Below are 26238 nucleotides of genomic sequence, written 5' to 3'. Positions count from 1 at the left end.
GGGATTGGGGGAGATTGAGATATGATAGCTGCTTGAATTTTCAAGCTTCTTTGCGGTTGCCCGTCTGCTTATGATGTGTCTAATACTTTTACAAGCCTGTTCGAACCCTTGTGACCCTGATATCTACTGTCTATCGATGTTATACAATGCCCCCCCCTCCAAAAATGCAGCAAAGTCCCAAATAATCCAACAAGTAATGCAGAGTACCCTCTCCACCTCAAGCTTATAACCCAGAATCGTCTTTGGTCGCTGGCCCCGCATTATACCAATTGCTCCAAGCATCACAATCATCCTTCAAATGCCCCATACTCATACGCGTATCAATTTCACTCGCTCTTTCCAAGAATTGTACACCAAGTCCCTCACTCACATGCCATGCAATATGACAGTGCATCAACCATGCTCCGGGGTTGTCTGTTCGGAAAGCGAGAACCAACCATCCATTGCCCGGCAACATCGCAACATCCCTCCTTGTCGGATTGTCAAAGTTCAGATCATCGATATTATTCTCAGTGAAGATGATAGGAGTACTTGAAGCAATGTTGGGAGAAGCGCCAAGACGATAGAAATCGTGACCGTGTAAATGAATGGGGTGAGCTACCGGGAAGATATTCTGGATCACCCAAAAAGCCCAGACATTTGCATCAGGTAATTCATACAGGTTGAGATCTTTGATCGCTTTGTAGGTATCGTTGGACTCGGCGATGTACTTTAGGGTTGGATTCTCCCAGTCGACGTCGATAGAGCCATCATTGATAGTCCAGCGAAAGACTTTGTGGCCATTTTGCGGGACAGATGTCAAGTTGACGGTAAGGGTATTTTGGGCACTGTAGGTCGCTTCGAAATCGTCTCTGGATACGGCCTTGGGAATGTAGGGGGCGAGGGATTCCTCGTCGTAGCAGCGCGGTTCAAAGTCCGCAGGGGTTGATGTTGGGAGATCGAGAGAGGAGCCTTGATAATTGAAGATGGCGACGGTACTTTGGTTGTTGTAGTTGCCACCACAGCCAGCTGGAATCATTGCCCGGAACCAGTAATTTGGAAGATCCTCATCTTGGTCTGCTGTAAACACCACATCGAGACGTTGTCCAATAGCAAGGAAGACCCAGTCTGCATCGTATGGTTCAATTGGTACGAAGTCAGCTTGTACCACTGTGAATTTGTGATTGTCGAGAGAAAGCATATAGGCGTTGTCCACAGCAGTATTGACGAGCCGGAGCATATAGGTGGTTCCCTTGACTAAGGTGTTGTTATGATAGAAACCTCCGTCGCCATTGAGGTTGTTGATATTAGTTCCGTTCACAAGGATGTTGTCGCCCTTAGGAGGACCAGTCCTTTCAGCAGCATGGCCTACATCCCATGTTGAATTGTAATAGAAATCTGTGATTGGTAGAGTACCAAGATCCTCATCGTAATCAACAGTCGAAGGGCCGTTGATGATCATGGTCCCAACAACCCCATCGCCATATTGGTACGAAAAGTGCTGCAACGAATTAGCATAGTAAAAAAACGAAAGTGAGGGGCTCTGGGAGCCGGGAGCTGTCTCAAGAGCTCTCGTTTGTAATATGTATCGGCTCTGCCCGGCTCCCAGAGCCGTCATATAAGAAAACAGTAATTTAGCAAAGGATTTGACATACAGAGTGATACCACGTGGTTCCTGGACGAATAAATTAGCATTGTATAAAGCTGAGAATATTAGGCAGCCCCGATGACCCAGCAAGAGTGGGTCTTTGGGTAGCGTCCCGCTGCCCCATATCTTTGCTCTTAAGGGCTAGAAGCTGCGGAGCTGCCGTACAATAAGACAGCAAGCTGATGACAGAACAAACATACCAAATTCTGTAGCTTGGAACTTGTAGGTCCTTGTAGCTCCAGGTGGAATTGGGCACTCAGTGACACCATTCACGCCATCTTGAGTACACGAGGATTGCTGTGTGATGCCATGCCAATGCATGCTTGTACTGGATGACAGTCAGCTAAGAGAATGTCTTTGAGACAACAGTGCGTACCCGTTATGTTCCATCTTATTTGTAACATCGATTTCAAGAAAGTCACCCCAGTCTGTTTAATATGTCAGTATATGTCACGTGAAATACTGAGCTTGAACTTACTAGCAGTCAAAACTGGACCAGGATATTGACCATTGATGACCAGCATGTCTCTTGCTACACCATCGGGGTATAAAGTTTGGTTGGTAATCTCGAGCGAGTAATGAACCGTTCGTCCGGTATTTGGCCACTCTACCTCGGCATCCGTGTCAATATCAAAATCATCATTCCAGCACCCTCGAGATGTGGGTCCGTGAGTGCATTCAGATGTTACGTTAGTTGCGTTCAGAGGGGATCTTGATATATGTGTAAGGCGTTTATCAGGAATGACAGAAGCCAAACCAAGTCCGAAAACCAGGCAGCTGGACAAGAACGCCTTGACCGCCATATCAAATCTCGAGGCCGTGATCTTCCCCGTATGTAAACAGATTTCTTTGAAGCTGTGAGATATCAAGTGAAGTATGAGAAACGTGCCTGTTAGTGCATAGATATGCTGTTGCTCCCTCGAAACCTTGATGGGCTCTTAGACTTAATGGACCTGCTTTCTTATATGTGCATGCCGTTGGTGGTCGACGGTGAGAGACTCACAGCTGTTGTGCTAAAGTTGGCTCCGCCTTGTTTCCAAGAGCGATCGTAATAAAGTTAGGTTGCAGCCTCAATAAAGTTCGCTCTAGACAAAATAAGATTTTCGCTCATCCGAGCTCGTGCAAGTCCTCGTACAAGCAAATACAACGTAATATTGACAGTAGGCAGACTTGTAACGAGAGCGAATGCACAAAATGATTGGATACAAGGCAGGAGAGAAAAATGGCGCAGGTACATAGGTAGTGGGGTGAAAGTTCCAGGGGCTGGAGAAATGTTTTAAGCATGTCCCAAGACTCAAGTCAGAGAAGCATGGGAAGGAGGCACGGAAGACTAAGCCAGTCAGCCGTTCCATTTTCTCACCGATGATACGATAAATGCTGCCAGTATGGAGGCTGAGGATGTGGATTTGTGTAGAGTAGATCCCAGAGGAGTCAAGCGTGTCGGATCGTTTTACGAAATAGTGTTCGGTGGTGAGCCTCAAAAATATATGGAGTGAACACATTATTGCGACCGTCTGGGTAGCGATTAAAGAGACAGGCGTCCAATGCGATTACAAGAAATGCCAAGATTTAACTATAAAAATACCACCGACCTGCCAAGCAGCCAAGTAGCCGAAAGCTTTTGGCGCTTAGTCGCTTTCGTAAGACACTTTGACTCAGCCGCAGCGAATGGAACTTCCTTCCATGAGACAGTATCAAGACGAAAGGTAATGGACGGACTTCCACATCATGGAAATTTTAATGCGAGCAGGAGAGACGCATGTCCTAATCTGGTGTTGATGGAAGAAAACACATGCTATTTCAGAACTCACCCGCGTGGCGGCAAATCAAATACCCATGTATCGACGATCATTGGACGGCTCGTCTCCAGCCTTGTGGAACTCGACCAGAATGCTGGTGACTAACGCGGCCATCAGCCTTACGAGAACGAGTCTGACTGAATCTGATCTCATACTTAATCTAAACATCAGAGAATATATTAATTCGAGCGCCCAGGACTTGGGATATCCGAATTAGATACCATTTGAAAGCTCAATCAAGCCATGGAGACGAACTTATCGGAGCAGGCCGGGGAAACTCTTTCTAAATGAACTCTTGGCGATGCGATTGAATACCAACAAGGCGCACGATCAAAGGAAGCAGTTAAAGTCGCCAGCATGATTAAGCAAAATAGATATATCGTCAGAGAGCCACGGACGAATTTCCATGATCTCGACAAGAAAGAATTAAAAATTGTTATCAGCCAAACAAAGACTTCAATCGAAGCGTAAGTCGCAGCGGCACAAGCGATTGCGAGCGGACCGGGTGCAGGACAGAGCCACATCGGACTGCATCTCAGCGTCATCAAACGACAATCGAGTCATCTTATGGCTGTCGTACCTAGGGCGTCCCCAGACGATTCCAGCATCGGAGAAGCAAAGAGCCAGGCATGAGAATGTGTAGGGGGATGCAGGTGTCGGATTTGCGATACGAAAGACTGCATAATTGACACCAAAGTTTTGGGCATCCGCAGCTGGAAGAAGAAGGTTTGACACCCACCAATAGACCAGCATGATGTCAGTCCTTGGCAACAGCAAGGCCTCGAGATGTATGCTTGGGACTTGCGGCTTCGTTGCTGTACTGCAAAGACATCCTGCCTTTACGTCTGCATCAGTCTGCTCCATTCGACGCCCTTCTCATATTGCCAACGTCAAGAGCCAAAGACGAACTGCTATTATACAAGCTGTCCTTCTCGCCTTGTGTCTGCTTTGCAGAAATATAGATCGTTCTGCGTGTAACGTTCGTGATAATCTTGTCGTATTAAGGTATGTAATCGACAGTGTTAATGGGGCTGTGGATTCGACATGAGAACGCGGCTCAAGATGTTCGTGAAAATGGGCCACGGAAGGCCAGGCTTGGTTGACTGGCGTCCGCAGAGCCGTTTGCTTCGTGAATTGTGATTATGGGACAGAGAAGATCGGCGGGGCAAAAAGCCTGAAAGGTTCAGTCAAGAGGAAGGATGCAGTACTTCGTACACAAAATAGCAATGACAGTCTGCTTCGCTGTACGAAGACGACTGCGAACCTGAACGAGTGATACACCAAGAGCGGCAGAAACAAAATCCATCGCTCGAGAGTCGCATGGTGCTTGGAGGGGAAGCTCGGCAGATCTCGAGGTTGTGGGGAATATGCAATCACTTCATTGCCAGATACCGAAGCTTGATGTTGCAGTCAGTGTTCGCTGATGAACCCGAATTATTCTCAGATGTGGTGATTACTAAGCGGGCGCGAGCCATGGCATGGGTATGCCCAGGGTAACGCTACCTTAAGTTGCTCCTACCACAAGCCACAAGGTAAACATCTCGATACGCCTCGACATGTGAATCCTCCGTAAATCCTGTTGGGTTGATCTTCTGTCTCATCCAATGAGGTCCTTACCTTTCCTATCGGAGTCACAACTCGTGATTTGAGGCGCAGCAGCCTCACAGCTCAGCAGGCTACCAACCTCCAGGCAACGAGAACGATCTTATTTATATTCTATCTGGTTGATCAATCTGAAGAACGTCTCGCCGCCCTACTATATTGACGACAAATTGTTTCAATCAGCCTTTCGTGACAGAAGTCTCCCGAATCCTTTGATCAGTATTTTTTCAACCATGGATGATCATTCAGAGGGCCAGGACTTTGTGTTACTTGATGATAATGACATCGATGGCTACAACGACGATGAGATTCTTCAACAAGCCCCCGAGGTCCTCGCTGAGATCCAGAAGTGGCTTCAACCAACTGACTATGGCGCCGAGTCCAGCGAATATAACAAACATCTGAACTCTCACGTCCCAGGTACCGGCCTGTGGATTCAAGAGACAGAAGCCTACCGCCAATGGCACGACTCATCAGACCATGGCTCACTTTGGACGAAGGCAATTGCAGGAGCTGGAAAAAGCGTGTTTGCGGCCATGATTGCAAACAAATTGAAAATTGAGGAGAATGTTCCTGTGGTCACGTTCTTCTTTCGTCAGATCATCGCCACAAATCATGACCCGCAGTCGCTGGTCAGAGACTGGATTTCAATGACCCTCAATCACTCCCCGCCCCTTCAAGCCAGAATGAAGAAATATATGGACGATCGGCGAGCTCTTCACAATATCTCGACCAACGAGTTCTGGCAAGATATCCTGCAAGCGCTAGTTTCTTTACCGAAAGTGTACTGCATCGTTGATGCCCTAGACGAAATGGATATCGACAAACAAGATTTTTTCAAGAATCTGGTTAGTCTGGGCAAGCGGAGGCCTTCATCGATCAAATTGGTGATGACAAGTCGTCCTTTACCACGTATCGAGGCATTTTTGAAGGATCCATCGATCCTTCAAGTGAGACTTGAACAGCTGAAAGTCGACAAAGACATTGCTTTATATGTTGATTATCGACTAGATAGGCACTCTGAGATGAACTCAGAACTTCGAAGTGCTGTGAAACAAGCGATCGGGCTGAAGGCACAGGGCTCATTTCTCTATGCAAGACTCATGATGGATGAACTTCTGGATCACATGAAACAGATGATTCCAGATATCAAGTTCATTCAACGAAGTCTGGACTGGCTCCCATTAACTTTGGAAGATATGTACAATGGGATGCTTTATGATCATGCTCTTCGGACCCAAATACCACAGCACCTGCAACTTACCATCCTACAGTGGGTCACTCACTCATCACGACCACTTCGTCTTCTGGAGCTTGCAGCGATGCTTGATTCACAAAACAAATCTGGAAAAGTTGCAAAAGACACCAAAGCGGTAGTGCGTGCTGCTTGTGGGCCTCTTCTCGAGATTTTGGAAGACGAAACTGTTTCAGTTATACATCACTCATTCACGGAGTTCTTGACTGACTCGGGGAGGACTTCGAGAGAAGCACCGCATAACTCGCATCCTCAGTTTCCTGTGATCGACTCTCAAGAGGCTCACAAATCCATGGGGCATACCTGTCTTGGGTACCTCGGCTCGGGCTGCCTACTCAGCTGGAAACTGGAAGAAAGAGACGACGATGCCGATTTCTACTATCCTCGAAATAAGACCCAGCAAGGAATCAAGATGTCGTTTCCATTCCTGGATTATGCGATGAACAACTGGTACGTCCATATTCGCAAAGCAGGATCTCTTGATGCACTTCTTCTTGGGGAGCTAGATGCTTTCATGAAAACAGATAACTGCCATTTCCGAGCGTGGATTGATATGGTCTGGGCACACACCAAAAACTTGTCTAAGGTCTCGGCTCTGCACGTTTCCTCCTGGGCAGGAATATCAGTCTATGTCAAGCACATCATTGAGCGTGGGGATGAGATCAATGGCCGAGATAATCGCGACCGAACTCCTCTTTCCTGGGCAGCTGCCAAGGGTCACACCGAAGTTGTTGCTCTACTACTTGAGAAAGTACCTGATCCGGACTTGGACGATTACAATGGGCTCAAACCATTACATTATGCAGCTCAAGTCAATCACCATGCAATTGTAAAATTGCTGCTCAGCGCAGGAGTCAGCCCATTGACAGGAAAAACAAGAGATCCCGGTCGTCGTTGCGGAAACTCCCCGTCCACAATAGGTGAGAGCCCGTTGATGTATGCTTCACAGTCAGGTTGTGCAGAGTCAGTACAGGAGATGATCCCCTATCTGGACACGAAAGACCTCAACAGAGCTCTGGGCTGGGCTGCGACCCATGGTAAAATACAAGTTGTAGATCTGCTTCTTGCACTGCCACAAGTCTCCGCCGAACCACCAGAGCACATGGACGCACCACTGTTCCTCGCCTCCAAAGGTCTACATTATCAAGTAATGCAGGCTCTTCTAAAGCATGGTGCAGATCCCAATAAGCGGTCCGTAAATTATCGTCATATGATGTCAATGTCTGAGAGCGGCTCAACTCCGATGCATGCTGTCTGCGGCCCCAACGGTCCACGGGGTGTCTCGCGACAGTCTGATCCTGAGAATATGGCGAAATGTTCCAGACTACTTCTCGATGCAGGCGGCGATATTAATGCAATTGATGGGTCTGGAAAGACGCCATTGCATTACGCTGTTGGTGAAAAGGGGGGCGACCAAGAGGATGATTCAATTACCAAGATCCTACTTGAAGCAGGAGCCGACCCGTCTGTGGTGGACAACTCAGGCGACACACCCTTACATTTGGTTTCCCTTCATAAAGATTCCGGATCTCTGATCGAGTTACTTCTCGCTCATGGAGCTAGTCTAGATGTGCGGCGCTCGTCAGACGGCAGAACTCCTGTCCACGCTATGATGAACTGCATCCATGAAATAAACGTCAAGCCATTACTCCCGCATGTCAAAGACTGGAATATCCGAGACTCGAAGGGCAATTCCCCACTGCATATTTTACTCTCAACGTCCTACCATCCAGCAGGCACTCTTCAAGATCTTCTGGATGCCGGTGCTGATCTAAATTGCAGAAACAAGGCGGGAGAAGCCGCGATACATGCTCTTAAAGAGACAATGCCTGGTGGCAACAATTCTGTTCTGCCAAGTCTGATTGCAGCGGGCGCTGATCTGGAGACAAAAGACAAGGAAGGACGAACATATCTCCTGCGAATGTTGAACAGACATATGCACCACAGCGAGGATCCATTGAAACACGTCTTGAATCTTGGTGCAGATATCAAAGCTCGCGATTATAATGGTGATGATATTCTACATCTCGTTTGCAGAAAAGTCCACAACACAAACATGGTCAGTCAATTTGTATATTTGTCTTACCCTCTAAACTTACTTTGTTTCGTAGGTTCAAAATCTTCTAGCTACTGGGGCTGATCCTCTCACGACAAACCATGCCGGGAATACTCTTCTCCACGAAGTTATGGCTACCTACACCGCTGGTGACGCTGAATACACCGTTGGCCTGATCAACATTCTGTTGGACGCTGGGATACCGGCTGGGGCTCGTAATAATCTTGGTCAAACTCCTTTCCACGTGGCAATGACCCTTTCGCCGCCGTCGTATCTTGGTCCTGAAAAGCTGGATCCCTTAGAGGAAATCTTCAAGACTGGGCTTTCAGACTTCATCAACGCCGAAGACAGCAGTGGTGTTCGACCCATACATCTGGCAGCGACAATCTCTGAGTTCCTTGTGGCACGACTGATCCGTCATGGTGCGGATGCAACCGCTGTCACCAACGATGATATGTCTCTACTCCATATTGCTGCTAGAGCGAGGGAGAGTAACGTGATCGGCCTTCTCTTGGAACATTTCTCTAGCACTGGGCGGACGGATATCTTACACCTGCGTGACAGCGTTGGTCGTACTGCACTTCACTATGCATGTCGATCTGGCCGTCCTGAGAGTGTAGCTTTGCTACTCAAAGCGGGTGCTGCTCCAGATATTCTGGATAACAATGAGCGATCGCCACTCCATGCATGCATTGAGTTCGAACAAGAGAGGATTCAACAAGATACAGATCTTGAGAGACCCAATCCATTGCGACCAGTTTCGCTGAATGATTTCTGGAACCAGCAGCGTCAGAAAGGCCAACGTCGATCGATGTGGAGTAGTATCTCTACGGAGGATGATACTACTAGAATACGGGAGATCATCCGTCTCTTGATAGACTACGGCTCCCCCGTGATATTCAGTAGGGATCACGCATTCAGACGCGCTCAGAACTCCTCGCCATTAATCTTAGCCGTCTCCGAAGGTTGTGCTGAGATGGTCGACGAGTTGTTGCCGGTCGTGGAAAAGGCGATGGCAGCTGCCAAAGCGGAAAACAAACCGTGGGCCAGTTCCACTGCTCAGCCCTTTCAACAACAATATCTTCTCAATACCATAAATCCAGAACTATCGACTGATTACATTGGTAAAGATGGAGATGCCCAACAGATCAGCAATTACTTGCTTGCGCTGAGGCAACATAAGGCTATAGAAAAATTACCAGCTTTGGGTGCTGATTTCACACCACGACCTGGGAACTGGGATCTGTTCACCACTCTGGCACGATACGGCTACGTGTCAATGCTTGATAAACTTGGATCGTCCATTTCGAAGCCTGGTTGGGTGAACGGGATCGAGAGCCAGAGTCAGAATCCCCACGATTCTCTCAGACCATATCTGATAACGGCAGCATCCAGATCGTTGCCGAATCTTGATATGATCAAGCTCCTGGTAGAGAAATTTGGTGCAGACGTCAATATTCAACCGAAAGTGCGTGTTTACCGATCTGGTGGCAGTGAAATTATGCCAGATGGAAGTGCTCTGCATATCCTATGTCAGGCTAATTATTGGTGGCAAACCGAAGCTATCGAGTACTTACTGTCCCAAGGCGCTAGCACCGAACTCAGGAATCAGAACGGACAGACTCCATTAGACGTCGCTATCAGCAAAGACCATTCTATGGGTACCTATCGTCGAAGGGAAACAGCGAAGATTCTTCTCGAACATGGAGCAAATCCTAACGTCATGGATGAGAAAGGATTAACGTGCCTCAATAAAGCAATGCATGACATTGAACTCGTCCGTCTTCTCATCAAGCATGGCGCAGACATCTCGTTTGGAGATCAATCAGTCCTTTTCTCCGCCATCAATGCACAAGATGTCCAGGCTGTGGCTGCCTTGCTGGAATCTGGTGCTGACTGCAACATAAAGCCCAAACCCATTGACCGTTCGAAGCTTCTTCCTCACCAGCGAACCAATAATCGCATGGTCGATGCTGAATACTACGCACTTCATTATGCTGCGAACCCAAAATTCAACACAACAAAGAAACGCGACTCCGCCATTCAAATCCTCAATCTGTTGTTGAAACATGGAGCGAACCCTTACATTCAATACAGTGAGGATGGAACGATACTGCACGATATAATGCAGACTGGGGGTATTATAGATCCGTTCCTAGAACTTCCCGATTTGCAGCTTGAACATCGAGATCCCAAGGGAAGAACTCTCCTTCTTGCCGCTTGTCAATCGGGTTATGCTAGCACGAACCCAGCTGCTGGTCGTCCTCAATCTTTCTTGCACTCAAACACTCCATCGAGACTCCCGCAGAGAAAGCTGGGTGACCCGTGTCAATGCCTTGTGATATTCGAGAAAGGGGGAGATCTAACAGCGGTTGACCACGAGGGAAATAACGTATTGCATCTCATGCTTCAAGCAGGGCATGATGGTGACGAATTCAAGAGGGCCTTCCGTATGTTTTTCGACAAGGCACCTTCTCTTGTCGCTCAGAAGAATGCTCAAGGCAACACTCCATTCCATGTCGCGACATCAGGACAGCGGTTCTGGGCCAGAGACACCTTGATGGAAGCAGGAGCAGATCCACTAGACAAGGACGGAGACGGCAAAACAACGCTCCATTATCTCGCACACCATCTATGCTCGCCCTCGGCAGGGGAGTCGTGGCTTCCTATGTTCAAGAGATTCCTCGATCTCGGTCTGTCAATCAACGAGAAGGATAACGTCGGCCAAACCCCAGTATTTGGATACTTTGCCTCCTCCTCTGGCTCCCTGTTTGGTCCTGGTTCTATGTTCGGTCAAGGAAATCCCTGCACCCACAGAGAATTCTATCAGCCTTGGGAGGACGCTGGTGCGGATCTGTTTGCGAGGAACAATACTGGTGAGACGCTGCTGCATGTGGTTGCAAAGCAGACAGCGAACGATAGGTTCAACCGTTCCACCAGGGACACAGTTGACACTTTCAAGTTCTTGATTGAAAGGGGACTGGATCCGATGGCTGAGGATAATAATCAGAGAACAGCTTTGGTGAGTTCCCTTCTCGATCTGTAAATATTGTCGCTAATGATTTCTAGGATGTTGCTGCTGCATGTAGCAACGATGCTGTGTTGGCACTCTTCAAGCGAGACAAGCAGTAAACTATGGTAAGAAATAAGGAGGGAATTGACGTCGGAGATAGTTGTTGAATGCGAATAGGATTGGACTTCATCTTATCCTGCCTGAGGAAGTTGGGATAGTGAGACAAACAGCGGAATTAGGTACACCTCAGCGTCACACAAATAAATGGTAGTATACGCCCAAAAATGACAAAACGTGCGTACAATCTGATACCATGGGGCTACTCGGTAAAGCATCACAGCAGTGATTGGCATGTTGCAAGCGATGCGGAGTTGGTGATTCGATGAAATGCTGTGCCGCCGCCAAAGAACACTCCGCACTTCATATTCCGACTCCGTACCCACGCCTATTTTCCGAGCTGCTTCGGAGATACCTTCACGTGCAAGATAAACATATACATCTTATGAGAAAGGTATAAGTAGCCCTATTCTCTTCTCCATTGTCTCCTTTTCAATTGAATATCTCAAGTCTTCTTCTTCCAACAAAAGTTTCCAATTGAACCCGCTTCTCGTGTGTAACTTTGTCTCCTTGTACCACCTTCTTCAACGATACCCCTCGCAGCAGCCATCCTCAACTTCCTTCCAAACCACTACCCATCACACACTTTCACAAAACCCCCCACAGCAAAATGCCCAACCATCTCCACCAAGCCAGCAAAATCGACGCTCTCGGAAAAGCCCACCTGCTAACCCCCAACCCGAAACTCGACGCCGCCCTCTCGAACTCCAAATCCAACAGCCTCCCCGATATAACCATCACGCCCCTCCAAGGCCAATACCTCGCCATCCAATGCAAGCTCCAGCGCGCCAAGACCGTCCTCGAGATCGGGACCTTGGGCGGCTACTCGACGATCTGGTTCGCGAGCACCGGCGCTCACGTAACGTCTATTGAGATTAATCCCAAGCATCGCGACGTTGCGGTCGAGAATACGAAGGGGCTGGACGTGGAGATTGTCTTGGGGGCGGCGCTGGATGTGTTGCCGAAGTTACATGCGGAGGGGAAGAAGTTTGATTTTGTGTTTATTGATGCGGCGTGGGAGGAGCAATTTAGCTATTTTGAGTGGGCGACGAAACTTGCGAGGGTGGGTGGCGCGATTTATGTCGATAATGTGGTGAGGGAGTTGTTGGAGGAGGAGGAGTTGGGGGCGGAGGGGAGTTTGGTGAGTAAGGTGGGGAAGATGAGGGGGGTGCAGGCGAGTTTGATTACGACTTGTAGTAGTCATAAGGGGGTGGAGGAGGAGATGATGGATGGCTTCATGTTGGCGATTGTTGAGGGTGAGAATTGATGCGAAGTGGTTGATGGCGGGGTAGAATGAGGGATAATTTCTTCATCGATATGTGACAGACGAGAATCATGAATATGGAATTTTGTCCCCAATTCTCATTTATTTTTCGTGTTACTAAGTTGTGTACATCGAGTCGAAAAGTATTATTAAACATTAGAGAAATTCCTCCATCCAAAACTTCTCAAACACACCAAGCTGCAACACGAATGGTATCATCAAGATAGCATGCAACGAGTGGTATCATGACAGACTGACAAAAGAAATGGCCCCGCATGTTTTTTGTCCATCTTCCCTTCCCGTCATTGATCGTCAATCATCAATCTTCATCACCGCCCACCATTCGCTGGCTTAGACAGTCTCAGGTGCAGCTGCAGCTGCAGGAGCACTAGCCTGAGCCTCAGCCACCTTCTCCTCGTGAGCTCTCTCAGGCAAGTCCGTTCCATGAGCAACCCGACCGTATTGCGTGAAGTACAGATTCATGTTCCTGTAGTCCCAACTATTGGCCAAGACCAAGACGCCAATGGACAGGAACGGGACGGTGAATAGATCCAAGATACCAAAGAAGATGAATCCGCTCGTAACACCAATCTTGTTTCCTCCATCGTCGACACCCCATGCGATTGGGTATAGCATCCAGAAAAAGACGAGGTAGCCGGCAAGAGCAGAGTAGTGCCTCGTGATGTTGAGACGCTTGGCTGTGATGGAGCCGATGTGTAGGAGAGATGCGGAGAGGAGGAAGTAGGCGAGGAGACCGAAGGTGAAGAATCCCCACTTGTAGGTTGAGGGAGTCATGGCACCAGCGAGCCAGATGGCTACCCAAGCCCATACGAGAGCGATGTTGTAGATAATTGTAGCCCATGAGACGCCAGAGACGAGTCCGACCGCTAGGACGATTGGGGTCCAGCCGACGAACCTTTACTCATTAGCTTGTCGTTCTTGCAATTGATGGGGTGTGATGGCTGAGACTTACCAATTGATGTATCTAGCATAGAAGATTTGTCTTGTTCCAGCGGTGTTGTCAGCAGTCCTGATAGCAGTAGAGCCCAAGTCCGAGGCCATGGCGAAGTAAGTAACAGAGCCTGTCAGGAGGGAGATTATGAAAAGATAATGGAAGATCTTCTCTCCTTGCTTGGCGAAATAAGCTAGAAGAATTGTCGCGATGAGAGTAATACAGTACACCGCGCAGACTGCCCATAGCCAGTCTGAGCCATGGACGACTAGATGGAATGTGCCAACGGGAGGGTTGATGTTCAGAGCATCGTTTGATCGATCGAGGAGAATGACACCCATTGCGAATTTGTGCGACTTCTTGTTTTTCCGAGGATATACTGAGTGTTTGATTTACTGTCTTAATGGACCATCACTTGAACGGAAGCGGGCGTGGCATAATTATATACCCCTCTTCTATCCAACAATCACATCATGGAGAATTCGGCATCTGACAAACGGACAATCACTCCGGGAAAGCGACCAGAAAACTGGTTCCAATCGCTGACCATGCATCGCGATACTTCACGATCATTGGGAAGCCTCCGGAATCCTTCTCCCTCCGCGAGCAAAGAACCCCATAATCAGATGATGACATGCGTCAGAGAGTGAGAAAAAAGAATGCAGCATGTGATGAAGCTATTCAGGAAATGATGACCAAAACCATTTCAGTACCGTGCTTGGGCGCGGAAGCGACGGCGATGTGGTGGTGTTATGTTTTGCGGAGAAGAAAGATTGTTGGACGATCGTGAAGAGAAACATGGTGGTTGTGGTCAAGGGGTTCGGCATGTTCGGGATGTGGTCGAACAATTATTGGATGAGGATGTTGAAGCCGAGCAATGAGGAACATTGAATGATTGACGCATATACCGACATTGCAAAGACAGGCATTTGGCAGTACCGGCAGGGAAAGTAAAGCGATGGCCAGTCCCGTTGAGAGAAGAGGAGCAAAGTAGGAGCAAAGTGTGAACAGTGCTGCATCCTGCAACTCTCGTTCGATAATGAGCATGAATGATCGACGTATGGATGGAAAGCTCCGGTGCATCCGCAGTCCTCAATTGGAGGGCTAGGTATTGCACCGCATCGAACGTTATTGAGGGGATCAAATTTTGATGAGGGGTATAGTTGAACATGATATTGAAACGATATATCGTGATCGTGGCGACCAATGTGCGACATCGCTGTGACCACACTCAACGGCAGCTCGAGCGGGTTCGCCATGTGGACATTTACCTCCGGATTACATACCGCAATACTTTGATTATTTAATGTTGCATTCACAGAAAGTTCTAGAGAGGCATGCCGGGGGGTGAGCTTCGGCCATACAGGCTGTTGCAGATCTCGAGATCTGGGCATGGCGGTTCTGTTGATGTCTCATGCCTGTATCCACTTGCAGCTTTATCGGTGCATTTCCTCCTTATTGTTTTGCCTGAAGTTCGAGTTTGCATTCGTTGGTGTTGTGATGAACGGCTACGGCCTATGGTGGGGCGTTCCGATCGCGACGTTCTGAGCTGGTCATCCGTTTAAGGGCATCTTCAAAGATGCATTCAGGCCCCTTCTTGATCATTAGCTCTTGGATATCATGCCATTACCTGTTAATTTCCATGCCGAACCATGCTACCATAATCCGAGTCATTTGAACTGCCTTTCTTAGCATAGCTTCTGTTAAGCGAAAGAAAATAGGGGGGCTGAGGATCTCAAGCGAGACTAGCACTTTTCATTTCTATAAACTTCCGTCTAAAATTGCGACCTCTTCACATGAATGCCAATTCCTTAATCACAGCGTCTGCTCGTCCATCTCTTTCTTTCCTCAGTTCAGCGGCAAGTTCTTTTGTATTGTCTCTGATCCTCTCGCCCTCTTCACCACGCGCTTTGGTGAAAACAGCTTCGAACTCTTCTTTCACACTCTCGAGGTCACCTTTAATTAGCTGTCCAGTCCTCATAGCTTTACCTTTCGCGCTACCTTGACGAATCTTATCCACTATCAGCTCTCAGACTTCCGGGCGAATACTCGCATTACTCACCTGCAAAAACTCAAATCCCAATGGCTTTTCTCGTGTCGACAACAACGCTGCGTTAGTTGCTTGGTCACCTTGCGCGAGCGGCCAAATCATCATCGGGACTCCTTGAATTAAGCTCTCCGCAATGCTATTCCAGCCACCATGTGTCAAGAACCAACCAACAGCTTGATGCTCAAGAATTGCTTGTTGATCAACCCATGCGTTGTGGATGAGTCTCTTCCCGGAAGCGTTGATCCGCTCAATGAGAGATTCATCGAGGGAGTTGGTTGCTAGACGGCCACCAAGGGCAAAAATGAAGGGGAAGGAGCAGGATTCGAGAGTGGTGAGCAGAGCGGTCACGTGAGCTGGCTCAGTGGTGGGAAAGAACATGGAGCTTGAGTTGCAACAGTCAGTGACTGTCGAAGAGATCTTCAGGAGCATGATTTCCTTGGCTTACCCAAACGATATATATAGCACAGACTTGGGCTCGAACTTATCCAGAAAGTTTCGGATATTGTCGTCCTTGAGAGCGAGTCCTGAACTCCACCCCCTTGGTGCAACAGAAAGACCGACTCCGTATATTTTTTGTATCTCGCCACATGCTTTGAGAGCATCTCCTTCAATAACCTCAGATGATGCGCAGATAATTCCATCGGTGTTCTTCGCGAGGTCGACCATTGTGCAGAGCATTGGAGCAAGACCGGCAGGTGTTGGTCCGTTGCTCGCTTCACGTTCATAGTCGTACATGTCTTTCATTCCTGGAATCTTGAAAACTGTGCCGTTGAGTCGATCAGTCCCGTTCTTGGCTTTGCACACCTAAAGCGCTTGTTAGTCGGAAGCTGTCACCTGACCAGTGTGCTCACCTCTTCCAAGATCCCAGGTCTTTCCCTTCCATCCCGAAGGCTGTCATCCTTGAGATACTTCTCAACGGTCTCCTCATAGTCCGCAAACCCGCCAAGCCTGCCTGGAACTAGAAAGCTATAAAAACAGCTTGTGCTTGGCGTCCAATGCATGAATGTCTTGCATTCTGGTCCCACAATCTTCCTGGCATCTGGAAGAAACATGTTGGTGCCAAATTGATCTTGGATGAGTACTGTCGGCTTGGGCCATTCCGCATCATTTGCGGCGAGTTCTCCAAGGGTCTTGAGCCAGCCGTCACCGAGCTGTTTGAATGCCACCATCATGAAGTTGGCTCCTTCCATCTTCGCGACTCTGGAGAGAGGTTAGCAATTGAAGCGTACGAGCGATTGATGGTTGTACTCTGGATCTCCAACACCCACAAGACGAATTCTGTCTTTTGGTATATCTGCATATTGAGCAATGTCTGCTTCAGCTTTGGCCACTATGATGCATAGTCAGTATCTCTTCCCCCACGATTTCGCTTGAGCTTACAAGTCATAGCATGATGCACAACCGTGGTCACTAGCGACGGATTCAACTGCAACATGCGCACCATGAGTGCATTTCCACTCGTGATGTGTCCCCAAGCCGGGACGAGAAGCCAAACATGATGCTGCGTGTAAGCCATGTCGGTATCTGTCTCGAGATAATTCGTCAAATCAAAATTCCAAAGGCATACATGGAGTTTGAAGCTCGAAAAAGGACCTCTTTATGCAGAGACCTTCGATGGCGCATCCCCCTATTCAGTAGTGCTGACCATAGGGCTGTCAGCTCGCTAAGAGCGCAAATGTTTCCACAGGGTTTAGTGACTTTAATGTCTCCGGCGCCGTCTGAATTGATTGGCTGCTTTTACTGAGAGTTACGACAAGCGAAGAACTTATTCAGAATCCACCGCGAAAATGATTTACTGACTGCCTTTCTATATCCTCCCTCCAGTCATAATCGCCTTTTTCTCTACTACTTTGAGATGACTTATCCGCATATTATCAACTCGCACCTCTCTGTCCCAAGGAGAGCTTTTCATTTCTGCCTGTAGCGCCTCGAATCTCTCTCTGACAGCCTCAATCGCAGCCTCCCACATATTCTGTCGTATCTGCAGGCTTATTACTCGGTATGTTTCAGCAGCAACAAGATTCCGCTGCTTTTTCATGTCTTCGGATAACCGCGATAATGTCGTGATTGCCTCCTTGCTCTGTCTATTAATGACCTCTCCGAAGGCGATCTCGAGATACTCTATCTCGTTCTGCAACCTGCCGTTTCGGTGAGCTTTGTATAGATCTTCGAAGGCTTCGCGTTCCGCATTGCTCGGCTGTTTTAAGCCAAGATGCGTAGGCTGAACGCTATGAACAAACACGAAGCAATCCCATGGGGTATTGCCATTATCATCTGTGAGTTCCGTGTGGATTAAACACGAACGTTGCTCCTTCAACAAACTCAGCGCGTCGAACCAGCAATACATCGCTGCGATATTTGTTGGTCATGGCCACCTAGATAGAAGACTTACTGGTCCAGACTCCAGCCTCGTGCCAATTTTGGAAGGCGATCGAGTGTTATCTCGTATTCTAGTGCAAGTACTACTAGTTCGGTGATTATCAAGCTGCTGTGCGTATCTCACTTTAGCTATTTCATACGCTGAACAGTCAAATTGTTCACACTTGCCATAGTGATTTGTTTATTGAAGTTGATACATGTCTGGCAACAGTGGTAGTGATTACAGATATGTTTACAATTTTAACGAAAAGCAAAAGAGGGATTGGTAAGTTCAATGACTATTCTGAGTATTTTTCTCGTATAATAGAACAACATGATGAATAATTCTAGCACCTTATACGAACAACATATTCAATCTGGCTTGGAAATAATTCCAAGCCGTCATGGCGCCGTATTTAGCTGGAAAAGACGGGGAAATGAACTCGTCCAACGTTGCGACGTTCTCGTCGCGACCCGGCTTCGCAAAGTAAGCTATGCTATACCGGTCTCCCAATCTCGGCTCAGCGTAGTCGACTGGGAGGCGGACCCTGTGCTTGGTCGAGACCAGGACGTTGTTCGTCCACCTCTGCATGCAGTCACCGATATTGACGATTACCTCACCTCGGCGCTCCACAATTGGCAGATAGGTACCGTGATGCGTCTGGTCCTCTATCTCAAGACCTCCGACGTTGTCTTGGAAGAGAAGTGTAAGGGTTCCAAAGTCGGTGTGCTCCGATATCCTGTTTGCTTTGCCGCTGCGGATCGTCTCGGCGTCGCAAGCCGGATAATGCGTCAAGCGTAGCTCGCTGGTGTTGGCGGAACATCTGCTGACAAATGTATCTGGTTTCAACTCCAGTCCAATCTCTATGCATCGTAGAAGCACGATGTGGACAGCATGGCATATGTGGAAGAACGCCTCCATGAACTACACGACATATGCATCATTAGTGAACGACCAAATGGAACAGGGACATGAACAAGTACCGAACGAAATCCCGGAAGATCGCTTTCATCCACCCAGCGATTGAGACACAGTTGGTCGTCTTCTAGGCCTTGGTCGAATGTCTCCTAAAATTATTAGCCTAGCTTCCGTGTATAAACAACTGTACGCTATGTTATGTACTTTGATATCCACTACAGTAGAACCATGTCTATGTCTTGTGGATTGTTCCGTTAAATTGGAAACTACCTCTTGCCCTACATAGCAATATCCACGATGGGGAATTGCCACCTTTGGATGGGCTGCCTTTAACTTAATATCGACTGGGAGCGCATGGAATCTTCTGTTCTAGAAATATTCATCAGCGTGGATGATATACATAAAGAGCCTGGGAGTTATATTGATTCTGTACCCAATCGATTGCCTCTTCCACCGTGACATCATCAATGCCATGCCTTGTGAGGCTAACGAACCCGAAAGTTTTCAATGCTCCCACGAACTCAGTGCAAAAGCGCTTCTGGTCATCGTGGCTCCCGCTAATAAATCGAGATAACTCGATAGACGGGAAAGCCCTAGGGGTTGTGAGGACTTCAGTCAAGCCTGCATTCATTTTGATACCGTATTTTGTCCTTCTTGGAGGTAGTTTGTCCTGAGCCTTGGTACCCCAAGCTATTTAAATCCAAGATCAGGGAGTTTCGTCGGACCGACTAGACGTCCAGCACGGCAGGTACCTGGCCAATTGCTGCGCTCGTGCTTATGACTAAATAGAGACTGGTAGACTGGGAGGTTACATTACATATAAACAATCATGATGGACAAGGATCAAAAACATTACAAGACTTCATGGCCATTTAAGCGGCTACGCTACCATCAATAAAAGTTATTATCCGCCCCATTTCTCCGCCCTAAAATCTAGTTTCTTTCCCTGTTTCTCTCCTTTTTTTCTTTTCTTCTTGGGTTCTGCAACTCCTTTTTGGTTTGGCGGCACAGTCGACTGAAGCTTCGCCTGTTTGGAGGTCCTTTACTCCTAAGAGCAGCTCCTCAGAGGTTGCCCAGTGCTGACAATGCAATTCAGGCTGATCCTCTTCTAGGGGCGCTTGTTCCCGCTAAACCTGAAAAGCTTATCCTTTATTATGTGAAATGTTGGTTGTAACGCACAAATTAGCTAATTACTGCGCTTGTCTTTATGATTAAATAGAGACTAGTAGACTGGGAGGTTACATTACATATGAACAATCATATGATAGACAAAAATTAAATACATTACCAACTACAATACCGCCTTCTAATCCTTTGCTAGTTCCTTGCTACTCGGCCATTTTGAGAAGCTGAAAGAGTGCCCGCAAGTAGAAGTACAGACGTTTCCAAGTTGTAAGGAGTCTGTTGACCCTCAATTGTATCTAAGACTTCTTGACTACTCAAATTAGAACCGTAATATAAATATATCCACCCGTATTTGCAATTAGGCAGTGAATTTCGTTACGCTAAAGTGGAAGGACTCATAAATCGTGCTTTATCCCTTAAGCTGCGGTAAACACTACCCCCCGGCACGGCCCCACTCTGCCTTCTGTGATTTGCTGTGCTGGCGAATCCTGAATATTTGACTGGCTCGCTGAGCAAACCTAGCGGCCGCACTAGCGGTGTTCTGAACCGCAGCTTAAGGGACAGGATACGAATATTATAACAATCGAATTGACTTGCGAATCATTCCAACCAAGATACCAGACCTTTATAAACGTGGCGAGACACAATAAATACTCCATAACCTAGGAAAGATGCTTGGTATGTCGAGATCTTAGCAACTTCAAATCTTTGACAGCCGCTTAAATATACCTGGCACGCCGCCTTCGACCACCGCAAGACTCTCCCGTCCAATGTCAGCCAAGGTCTTATATCCAGCTAGCTGCATACACAGTTCGATGGTTTGCCAGTCGTGTGAATAATTCTTCCCGCTCGTCGTAGGACATTTCGCCATCCCACGAGCATATGGCGGGTGAGTGAGGCCTGGCGTGCGCTTGCTGCTCAAACACTTCGTGCACGCACGACTCGACACTTTCTGGAGGCGATTGATTCTATTCCTAAATTTGAGTTTTTTCTCGTTCACTCAATATCCCGCCAATATTCTCAAGCCTCTCACTCAGTAGGCTGCAAATGGTAGCAGACGCCAATTTGCCCGTGACAGGTCCATCGACATTACGAAGACCAGGGACTTTCGGCAGGGTCATATTGTTGGCATGGAAAGATGGAGGTATATGAGAACTTACTGACAGAGCAGCCCGGACTCTTAAGCAGGGAGGCTTGAGAGTGAGTCTATATACACAATAGCGTAGAGCGCAGACGGTAGTGCGATAAGTGAGGAATTGGTAAAACGAGTGCTGCTGTCACGTTTCGACACATATTGAACTTCCAAGGAGGAGGAATTTTATATAGAGCTTTGACCATTGGATTGAAAGCATGCACAGAACCCGAAAGCGAAAAGTATAAGGAAACTTGAAGTGGAAATGAGGCTCGTCAAATACACATGACATGTAATAGGTCGGGGTAAAAGAAATACCAACGCCCGGTTCACAAGGATACATCTGTTGCAACCGCATGACGACTATCTGTTTGGGAAATCTTTGCATATGTAGCATGCATGCAGATGCACCTCACGCCATCCGAGGACCTATTGCGAGACCATAGTGTCGCATAGGGTGTAGCGTGACTTGCGGCTTCTCGCGAGAGCCACCGGCCAACCTTTACGGATCGTCTTTTTTTCGGTCCAGTAGCCTGTGCCACGTCGCTTGGCCTGCGGTTCATCTCGAGAGCGACGGTTCAACATCTGGGGATGGGATCTCTTCTTGCAATCCAACAGTCTCCTCCACGTGTATGCGCTCGCGGCTTATCGCCAGAGCCACAAGCCAACGTTGGTGTTTTTCACATCTAAGTAGTCTTCTCCACGTATCTTAGCGGGATACATGCTATCGTTTACTTAAATCTCGCAGGATTCGAGACTGGCCTAGCTCGTACCATTGAGCCTCATTGTCGTTCAATTGTAAGCCGAATCGAGAAAACGAGGCGCCAAAGGGATCCAGGCGTTGCGGACTTCCCTGAGCATCACCAAGTGCTTTGGAAGTAGATTGACCGAATTCATTTAACTTATCCAATAACCTGATCAAAGCACCCGCTTGGTGCCAACCTTTGCTATGGCTGTCGAAAAACGACATAAACCAATCATATTGGTGACGCACCCAAGAGCGTGCTCCACAGCATTTGAAAGGGCAAGCATCTGATTGCAACAGCTAAGAATGAACCTCAATAATGACTCATTCTCAGATCTTCCTGACCCGTGCGCAAGATGTTGTTTGTGTTCATGAGCCATTTACTGGTGCGTTTTATTTTGGGCCAGAAAGATTGAGTGATAGGTAGACAGCCAAACAAATAGCGGAAAACGATTACGATGAGTATACTTATAGCAGGGCACTGGAGATCATTGAAGAAGCAGGCGCTGATGTAGGTCTCGTCTAATATCTCCTCCAGCAGTAGCCAATTCCCAATAAGGACATCAGTTATCCGAGCTGACATCACTGAATATGCCATAGGGAAAACGCATTTTGGTAAAGGATTTTGCGAAGTGTATAATTCCGCCGGATGGAGAACCTTCCGCTATTGTACCATCACTACGCCACGCAAAGTCGGAGGTAAATGGAAATGGGGTAGGGCTGGAACATTTTTGAATTTATAAATCTTGCTTCAAAGGTTTCGAGCCCAGACGCTAACTTTTCATCTTCAACCTAGAGGGATATGAAACTTCCCGAAACGGTTCAGCTGAACCCAACTATCATCCCATCCCAGACTCTTCGCACGTTTCACTTTGCCTTTCTGATTCGCAGTCCACGTCTCAGCATCCCCAGCCTGTATAAGTGTTCCGTGCCTCCTAAATCAGCTCTAACTGGATGGCACGGATTTCGTTCGAAGGACAGCGGCAATAGAGAACTGCGAGTTTTCTTTGACTACCTAAAGGGCATAGGGCACATTGGAAGAAGCAATGCATGTGCAAAAGAAACGTCGACCGCGGAGCCGGACGATATTTGTGTCGTAGATGCGGACGACTTGCTGGCAGATCCTGAACGCGTCATAAAAGCATTTTGCACGTCCGTCGACATTCCGTTTGAACCATACATGATCTGTTGGGACAAAACCGATGATCGACAGCGAGCCGAAGCTTTGTTCAAAGATTGGGCTCCATTCCATGATATTGCCATTCAGAGCACCTCTCTCATGTTGCGACCTTCTGTAAGTAGCCTCCTTTTTCCGTGCAGGTTAGAAAGTAATATATACGACATCCAAACTGATGGAATTCAATTTATTAAGATTGACGACCTTGATCCGTCGGTTGAGTTTGCTGAGTGGGTCAGAATGTTTGGGAAGATGAGGCACGAACCATTCAGCGGAGTGTCGAGGCGAATCTTGACGACTACCTGTACTTGAAAAAGTTTAAAATCTAAATTGGTTGGCCGCATTTAAAGATGTAGAACCAATGCCAGTGGCTGTGATTAAGAAAATAAATGGATAAATCATTGTATAGAAACGTCTTGTAGCCATTAGGGTCGTTGGATTTAAAGCGTGACAAGGACGACATGAAACTTGGTGCGCAACACCACTCACTAGACCTTCAGAAGCCCTATTTACTATGCCCTATCATACCTTCAGAGTTTTTCGAAATCTTATTTCACATCTTCAATAGACCAATTTCCCTGAGCCTATACTTTTATCGTGTGACATTGAGCTGCACTATGATTAGCAATTTCCTCAGATTGCACACGGAAGGAAGTTTACAAACGTTTCAATCCTAATCATCATACTTAGAACGCCCTTAGAACATTTGTCCTGACGAGACTGAATCCGACTGCTTGATAATCTCCGCACATTCTTTTTCCCAAAAGAGTTCCTTTTCGGGTTCCAGTTCGTCGAACCAGACCGCATCAGGGTTGAGTTTTGCGAAAAACATCCGCTCAATCCATGCTGGGTCGAGAAGAATTTCAATGCAAACACGGGTTCGCCATTGATCGTGGGCGTTCCTGCAATACCAAGTTTTCCACCAAGCGTCGTCATTGACGGGCCGCGTACTGTGCGCGCTACGCCACCAATCTTGCTGTATGCAGTGTTGAAAATCTTATATGCTTTAAGTAATGGGACTGAGAAATAATGTCTTGCTCCGCTATCTCGCTCAATGGACCTACAGTATGGTTAGTTAGCAAGCTTCCAGGGACAGTCCAAAATGAGCCCAGGCTAACATGTAGTAAGGAACCAGTCCAAGTTTCCCTTGGAGCCTCCACATTTTCGCCCAAGTATCGGCATCATCATTTACATTCGGATCAGAGGGCTTTGGGTCCTGATCTGGGCACTAGTCATGCTTATCATTCGAATAGCCTCTTGGACCACCGGTGTCTCCAATTCTCTTGGGTTACTGAAATGTGCTTGAAAAGCTAAATGCTTGCCTGATGATACTGCGTCCTCGAAAAGTTTCAACATGGATTTGGCATCTGGATCCGTCAAATAGCGGTATGGCCAGTATGCAAGCGACTTTGTGTCGATTCGGATGGTGTCAAAATGTTGTAATGCTGGTGATTTCAAGATTAGGTCAACGTATTGCCGGAGCATCTCGGCGGACATGACCATCGGGTCTCCGCCAGTGAAAAGCACATTAGTAACGCTCTTATGTTTTGCCAGGTAATTCAGCAGCTCTTATGGGTTGTTGGACTGAAACTGCTGATCAGATCCGACTGATGTGAATTGGGCCCAGCGGAAGCAGTAGGTGCAAAAGGAGTGGCAAAATTGACCCTGATATATTGTCAGGAAGTTTATGCAGCTGCTTGTTAGAAGGATGCTCTGACCTCAGAGGGAAAAAAGAGTACTGTCTCACGATATTTGTGTTGCATTCCACGAACTGGAGAGCCATCCATTACTGGCACATTAGTTTCTTTTTGTCCACCTGGGTGTGGGTTGAGATTTGCTCGAATGCTTTCTGGTAAGTCTCTGAGCTGTATCCTCGATGTTGCCCATTTGAGATATGTCTTGTCGTGTTCTCCAGCTCTTTTGAGGATAGCATCCCAGGCTGCGGAAAGACAAGCTAGAATATTGGATCGTTTGGGACGTTTGACCTTTGGATTATCGGTGGTAAATCGACGGTTTATAAAATAATCTTGTTAGAGAAATGAATTATAAACAGCGTCAATTGTCCATCTGCTGCGTTGTTTTAAAATTTGTCACCTAAACTCACTAATTAATAAACTTGTCGAACACATAATTAGTTATTTTTACAAAAAAAACATATTCGCAGCAATATAATATAAAACTAAGTTTATATACGAAATTTATCGACTGAAAACATATCGTATATTTTTTTATAAAAAATTAATACGAAGTATTTAAAACTACATCGCTTTTTTAAATTGTTTGAATGCCGTAAATGTACTACTCACTTGCACTCACTCCCCTTCACCCTTCACTCTCTCACTCCTCCCTCGAGCTAAGTAGTACTAAAGGCAGGCAGTATTCTGGCAGCAATGAAGTGGGCAACAGTGAGGTTGGCAGCAGTGAGGTGCAACAGCGAGGTTGGCCAGGAAAGGTGAGTCACTTATTATTCCTAGACAAATCATAGCTTTTTTTTACGAATTGCCAGATTAATCATAGTTTCCGAACATTCTGCTTAACGGTCAACCGTTCTTGTTAAACTTGTCGACTTGGACTTGAATCACTCTTCAAAAGATTGTGAGTCGCTGCATTTCAAGCAATAGCTCAGTTGGAAACAGTGCATTTTGACTATCTACGAAGCAAGTGAAAATAGACGGCCCTAAATTTGGACCGGTATCTCACATACGATGCCTCGCATCCTACTTGCGCGAGCAATCTTACTAGTGGTGATATTATAAAAGTAAAGAGTTCAATGAGGGTCACAGCATTGATTCAACCTGTTCTGGCTTACAAAACTTCAATTACCAAAGTTTTTCTGATCCTTTGTTATGAATTTGATCTTTACTTCTTTCACGCACTACAATTATACAACATTTTAAGCTTGCCTTCGAAATACCGCCAATTTGTTGCTAAACACTCCCAAATCTTGAGTGCAAAATCGCGGTGTGTCTCAACTCTTGTAATACTGACCATTAAAGGTACGCTTTACCGCTAAGCTTATAACTAGCATGGAGAAGCAAGGGAAAGTG

The 26238-nt window shown here is 47.1% G+C and overlaps 8 protein-coding genes across 8 annotated transcripts; 2 read left to right on the top strand and 6 right to left on the bottom strand.

The window, feature by feature from the left end:
- Positions 1-80: 80 nt before the first annotated feature.
- On the bottom strand, positions 81-2571 carry LY89DRAFT_494575 (laccase). Its single transcript, XM_018207921.1, has 5 exons — positions 2106-2571; positions 2004-2055; positions 1828-1955; positions 1635-1654; positions 81-1480 (listed from the first exon to the last, which is right to left on the bottom strand). Exons 1-5 carry the CDS (start codon positions 2428-2430, stop codon positions 224-226), a joined length of 1782 nt encoding a protein of 593 aa, XP_018073932.1. The 5' UTR covers positions 2431-2571; the 3' UTR covers positions 81-223.
- A 9508-nt stretch (positions 2572-12079) lies between these two features.
- LY89DRAFT_731972 (S-adenosyl-L-methionine-dependent methyltransferase) lies at positions 12080-12736 on the top strand (the record flags this gene model as incomplete). Its single annotated transcript, XM_018219633.1, has 1 exon — positions 12080-12736. The coding sequence occupies one exon, from the start codon at positions 12080-12082 to the stop codon at positions 12734-12736; it is 657 nt and encodes a 218-aa protein (XP_018073931.1).
- A 198-nt stretch (positions 12737-12934) lies between these two features.
- Positions 12935-14279, bottom strand: LY89DRAFT_494892 (heat shock protein 30). Its single transcript, XM_018207923.1, has 3 exons — positions 13707-14279; positions 13192-13649; positions 12935-13141 (listed from the first exon to the last, which is right to left on the bottom strand). The coding sequence occupies exons 1-3, from the start codon at positions 14024-14026 to the stop codon at positions 13134-13136; spliced, it is 786 nt and encodes a 261-aa protein (XP_018073930.1). The 5' UTR covers positions 14027-14279; the 3' UTR covers positions 12935-13133.
- A 1156-nt stretch (positions 14280-15435) lies between these two features.
- Positions 15436-17251, bottom strand: LY89DRAFT_717048 (UDP-Glycosyltransferase/glycogen phosphorylase; the record flags this gene model as incomplete). Its single annotated transcript, XM_018218308.1, has 6 exons — positions 15436-15696; positions 15748-16117; positions 16181-16539; positions 16587-16935; positions 16984-17065; positions 17116-17251. The coding sequence occupies 6 exons, from the start codon at positions 17249-17251 to the stop codon at positions 15478-15480; spliced, it is 1515 nt and encodes a 504-aa protein (XP_018073929.1). The 3' UTR covers positions 15436-15477.
- Positions 17110-18265, bottom strand: LY89DRAFT_494779 (uncharacterized protein). Its single transcript, XM_018207922.1, has one exon. It carries the CDS (start codon positions 18080-18082, stop codon positions 17543-17545), a length of 540 nt encoding a protein of 179 aa, XP_018073928.1. The 5' UTR covers positions 18083-18265; the 3' UTR covers positions 17110-17542.
- Positions 18266-18448: 183 nt separating this feature from the next.
- On the bottom strand, positions 18449-19643 carry LY89DRAFT_774072 (Clavaminate synthase-like protein; the record flags this gene model as incomplete). Its single annotated transcript, XM_018221956.1, has 4 exons — positions 18449-19018; positions 19078-19161; positions 19217-19381; positions 19446-19643. The coding sequence occupies 4 exons, from the start codon at positions 19641-19643 to the stop codon at positions 18449-18451; spliced, it is 1017 nt and encodes a 338-aa protein (XP_018073927.1).
- A 2178-nt stretch (positions 19644-21821) lies between these two features.
- On the top strand, positions 21822-23582 carry LY89DRAFT_706239 (uncharacterized protein). The gene is made up of 6 exons (XM_018217509.1): positions 21822-22293; positions 22349-22437; positions 22492-22525; positions 22615-22728; positions 22811-23308; positions 23387-23582. Exons 1-6 carry the CDS (start codon positions 22219-22221, stop codon positions 23501-23503), a joined length of 927 nt encoding a protein of 308 aa, XP_018073926.1. The 5' UTR covers positions 21822-22218; the 3' UTR covers positions 23504-23582.
- A 201-nt stretch (positions 23583-23783) lies between these two features.
- On the bottom strand, positions 23784-24688 carry LY89DRAFT_780489 (uncharacterized protein; the record flags this gene model as incomplete). The annotated part of the gene is made up of 3 exons (XM_018222386.1): positions 23784-23801; positions 23852-24251; positions 24384-24688. The coding sequence occupies 3 exons, from the start codon at positions 24686-24688 to the stop codon at positions 23784-23786; spliced, it is 723 nt and encodes a 240-aa protein (XP_018073925.1).
- Positions 24689-26238: the final 1550 nt, after the last annotated feature.

The sequence above is a fragment of the Mollisia scopiformis genome (genome assembly GCF_001500285.1).
Source record: "Mollisia scopiformis unplaced genomic scaffold LY89scaffold_8, whole genome shotgun sequence".
Taxonomy (NCBI): domain Eukaryota; kingdom Fungi; phylum Ascomycota; class Leotiomycetes; order Helotiales; family Mollisiaceae; genus Mollisia; species Mollisia scopiformis.
The sequence above is the reverse complement of the archived record's forward strand: the minus strand, read 5'-3'. Positions and strand labels throughout refer to the sequence as shown.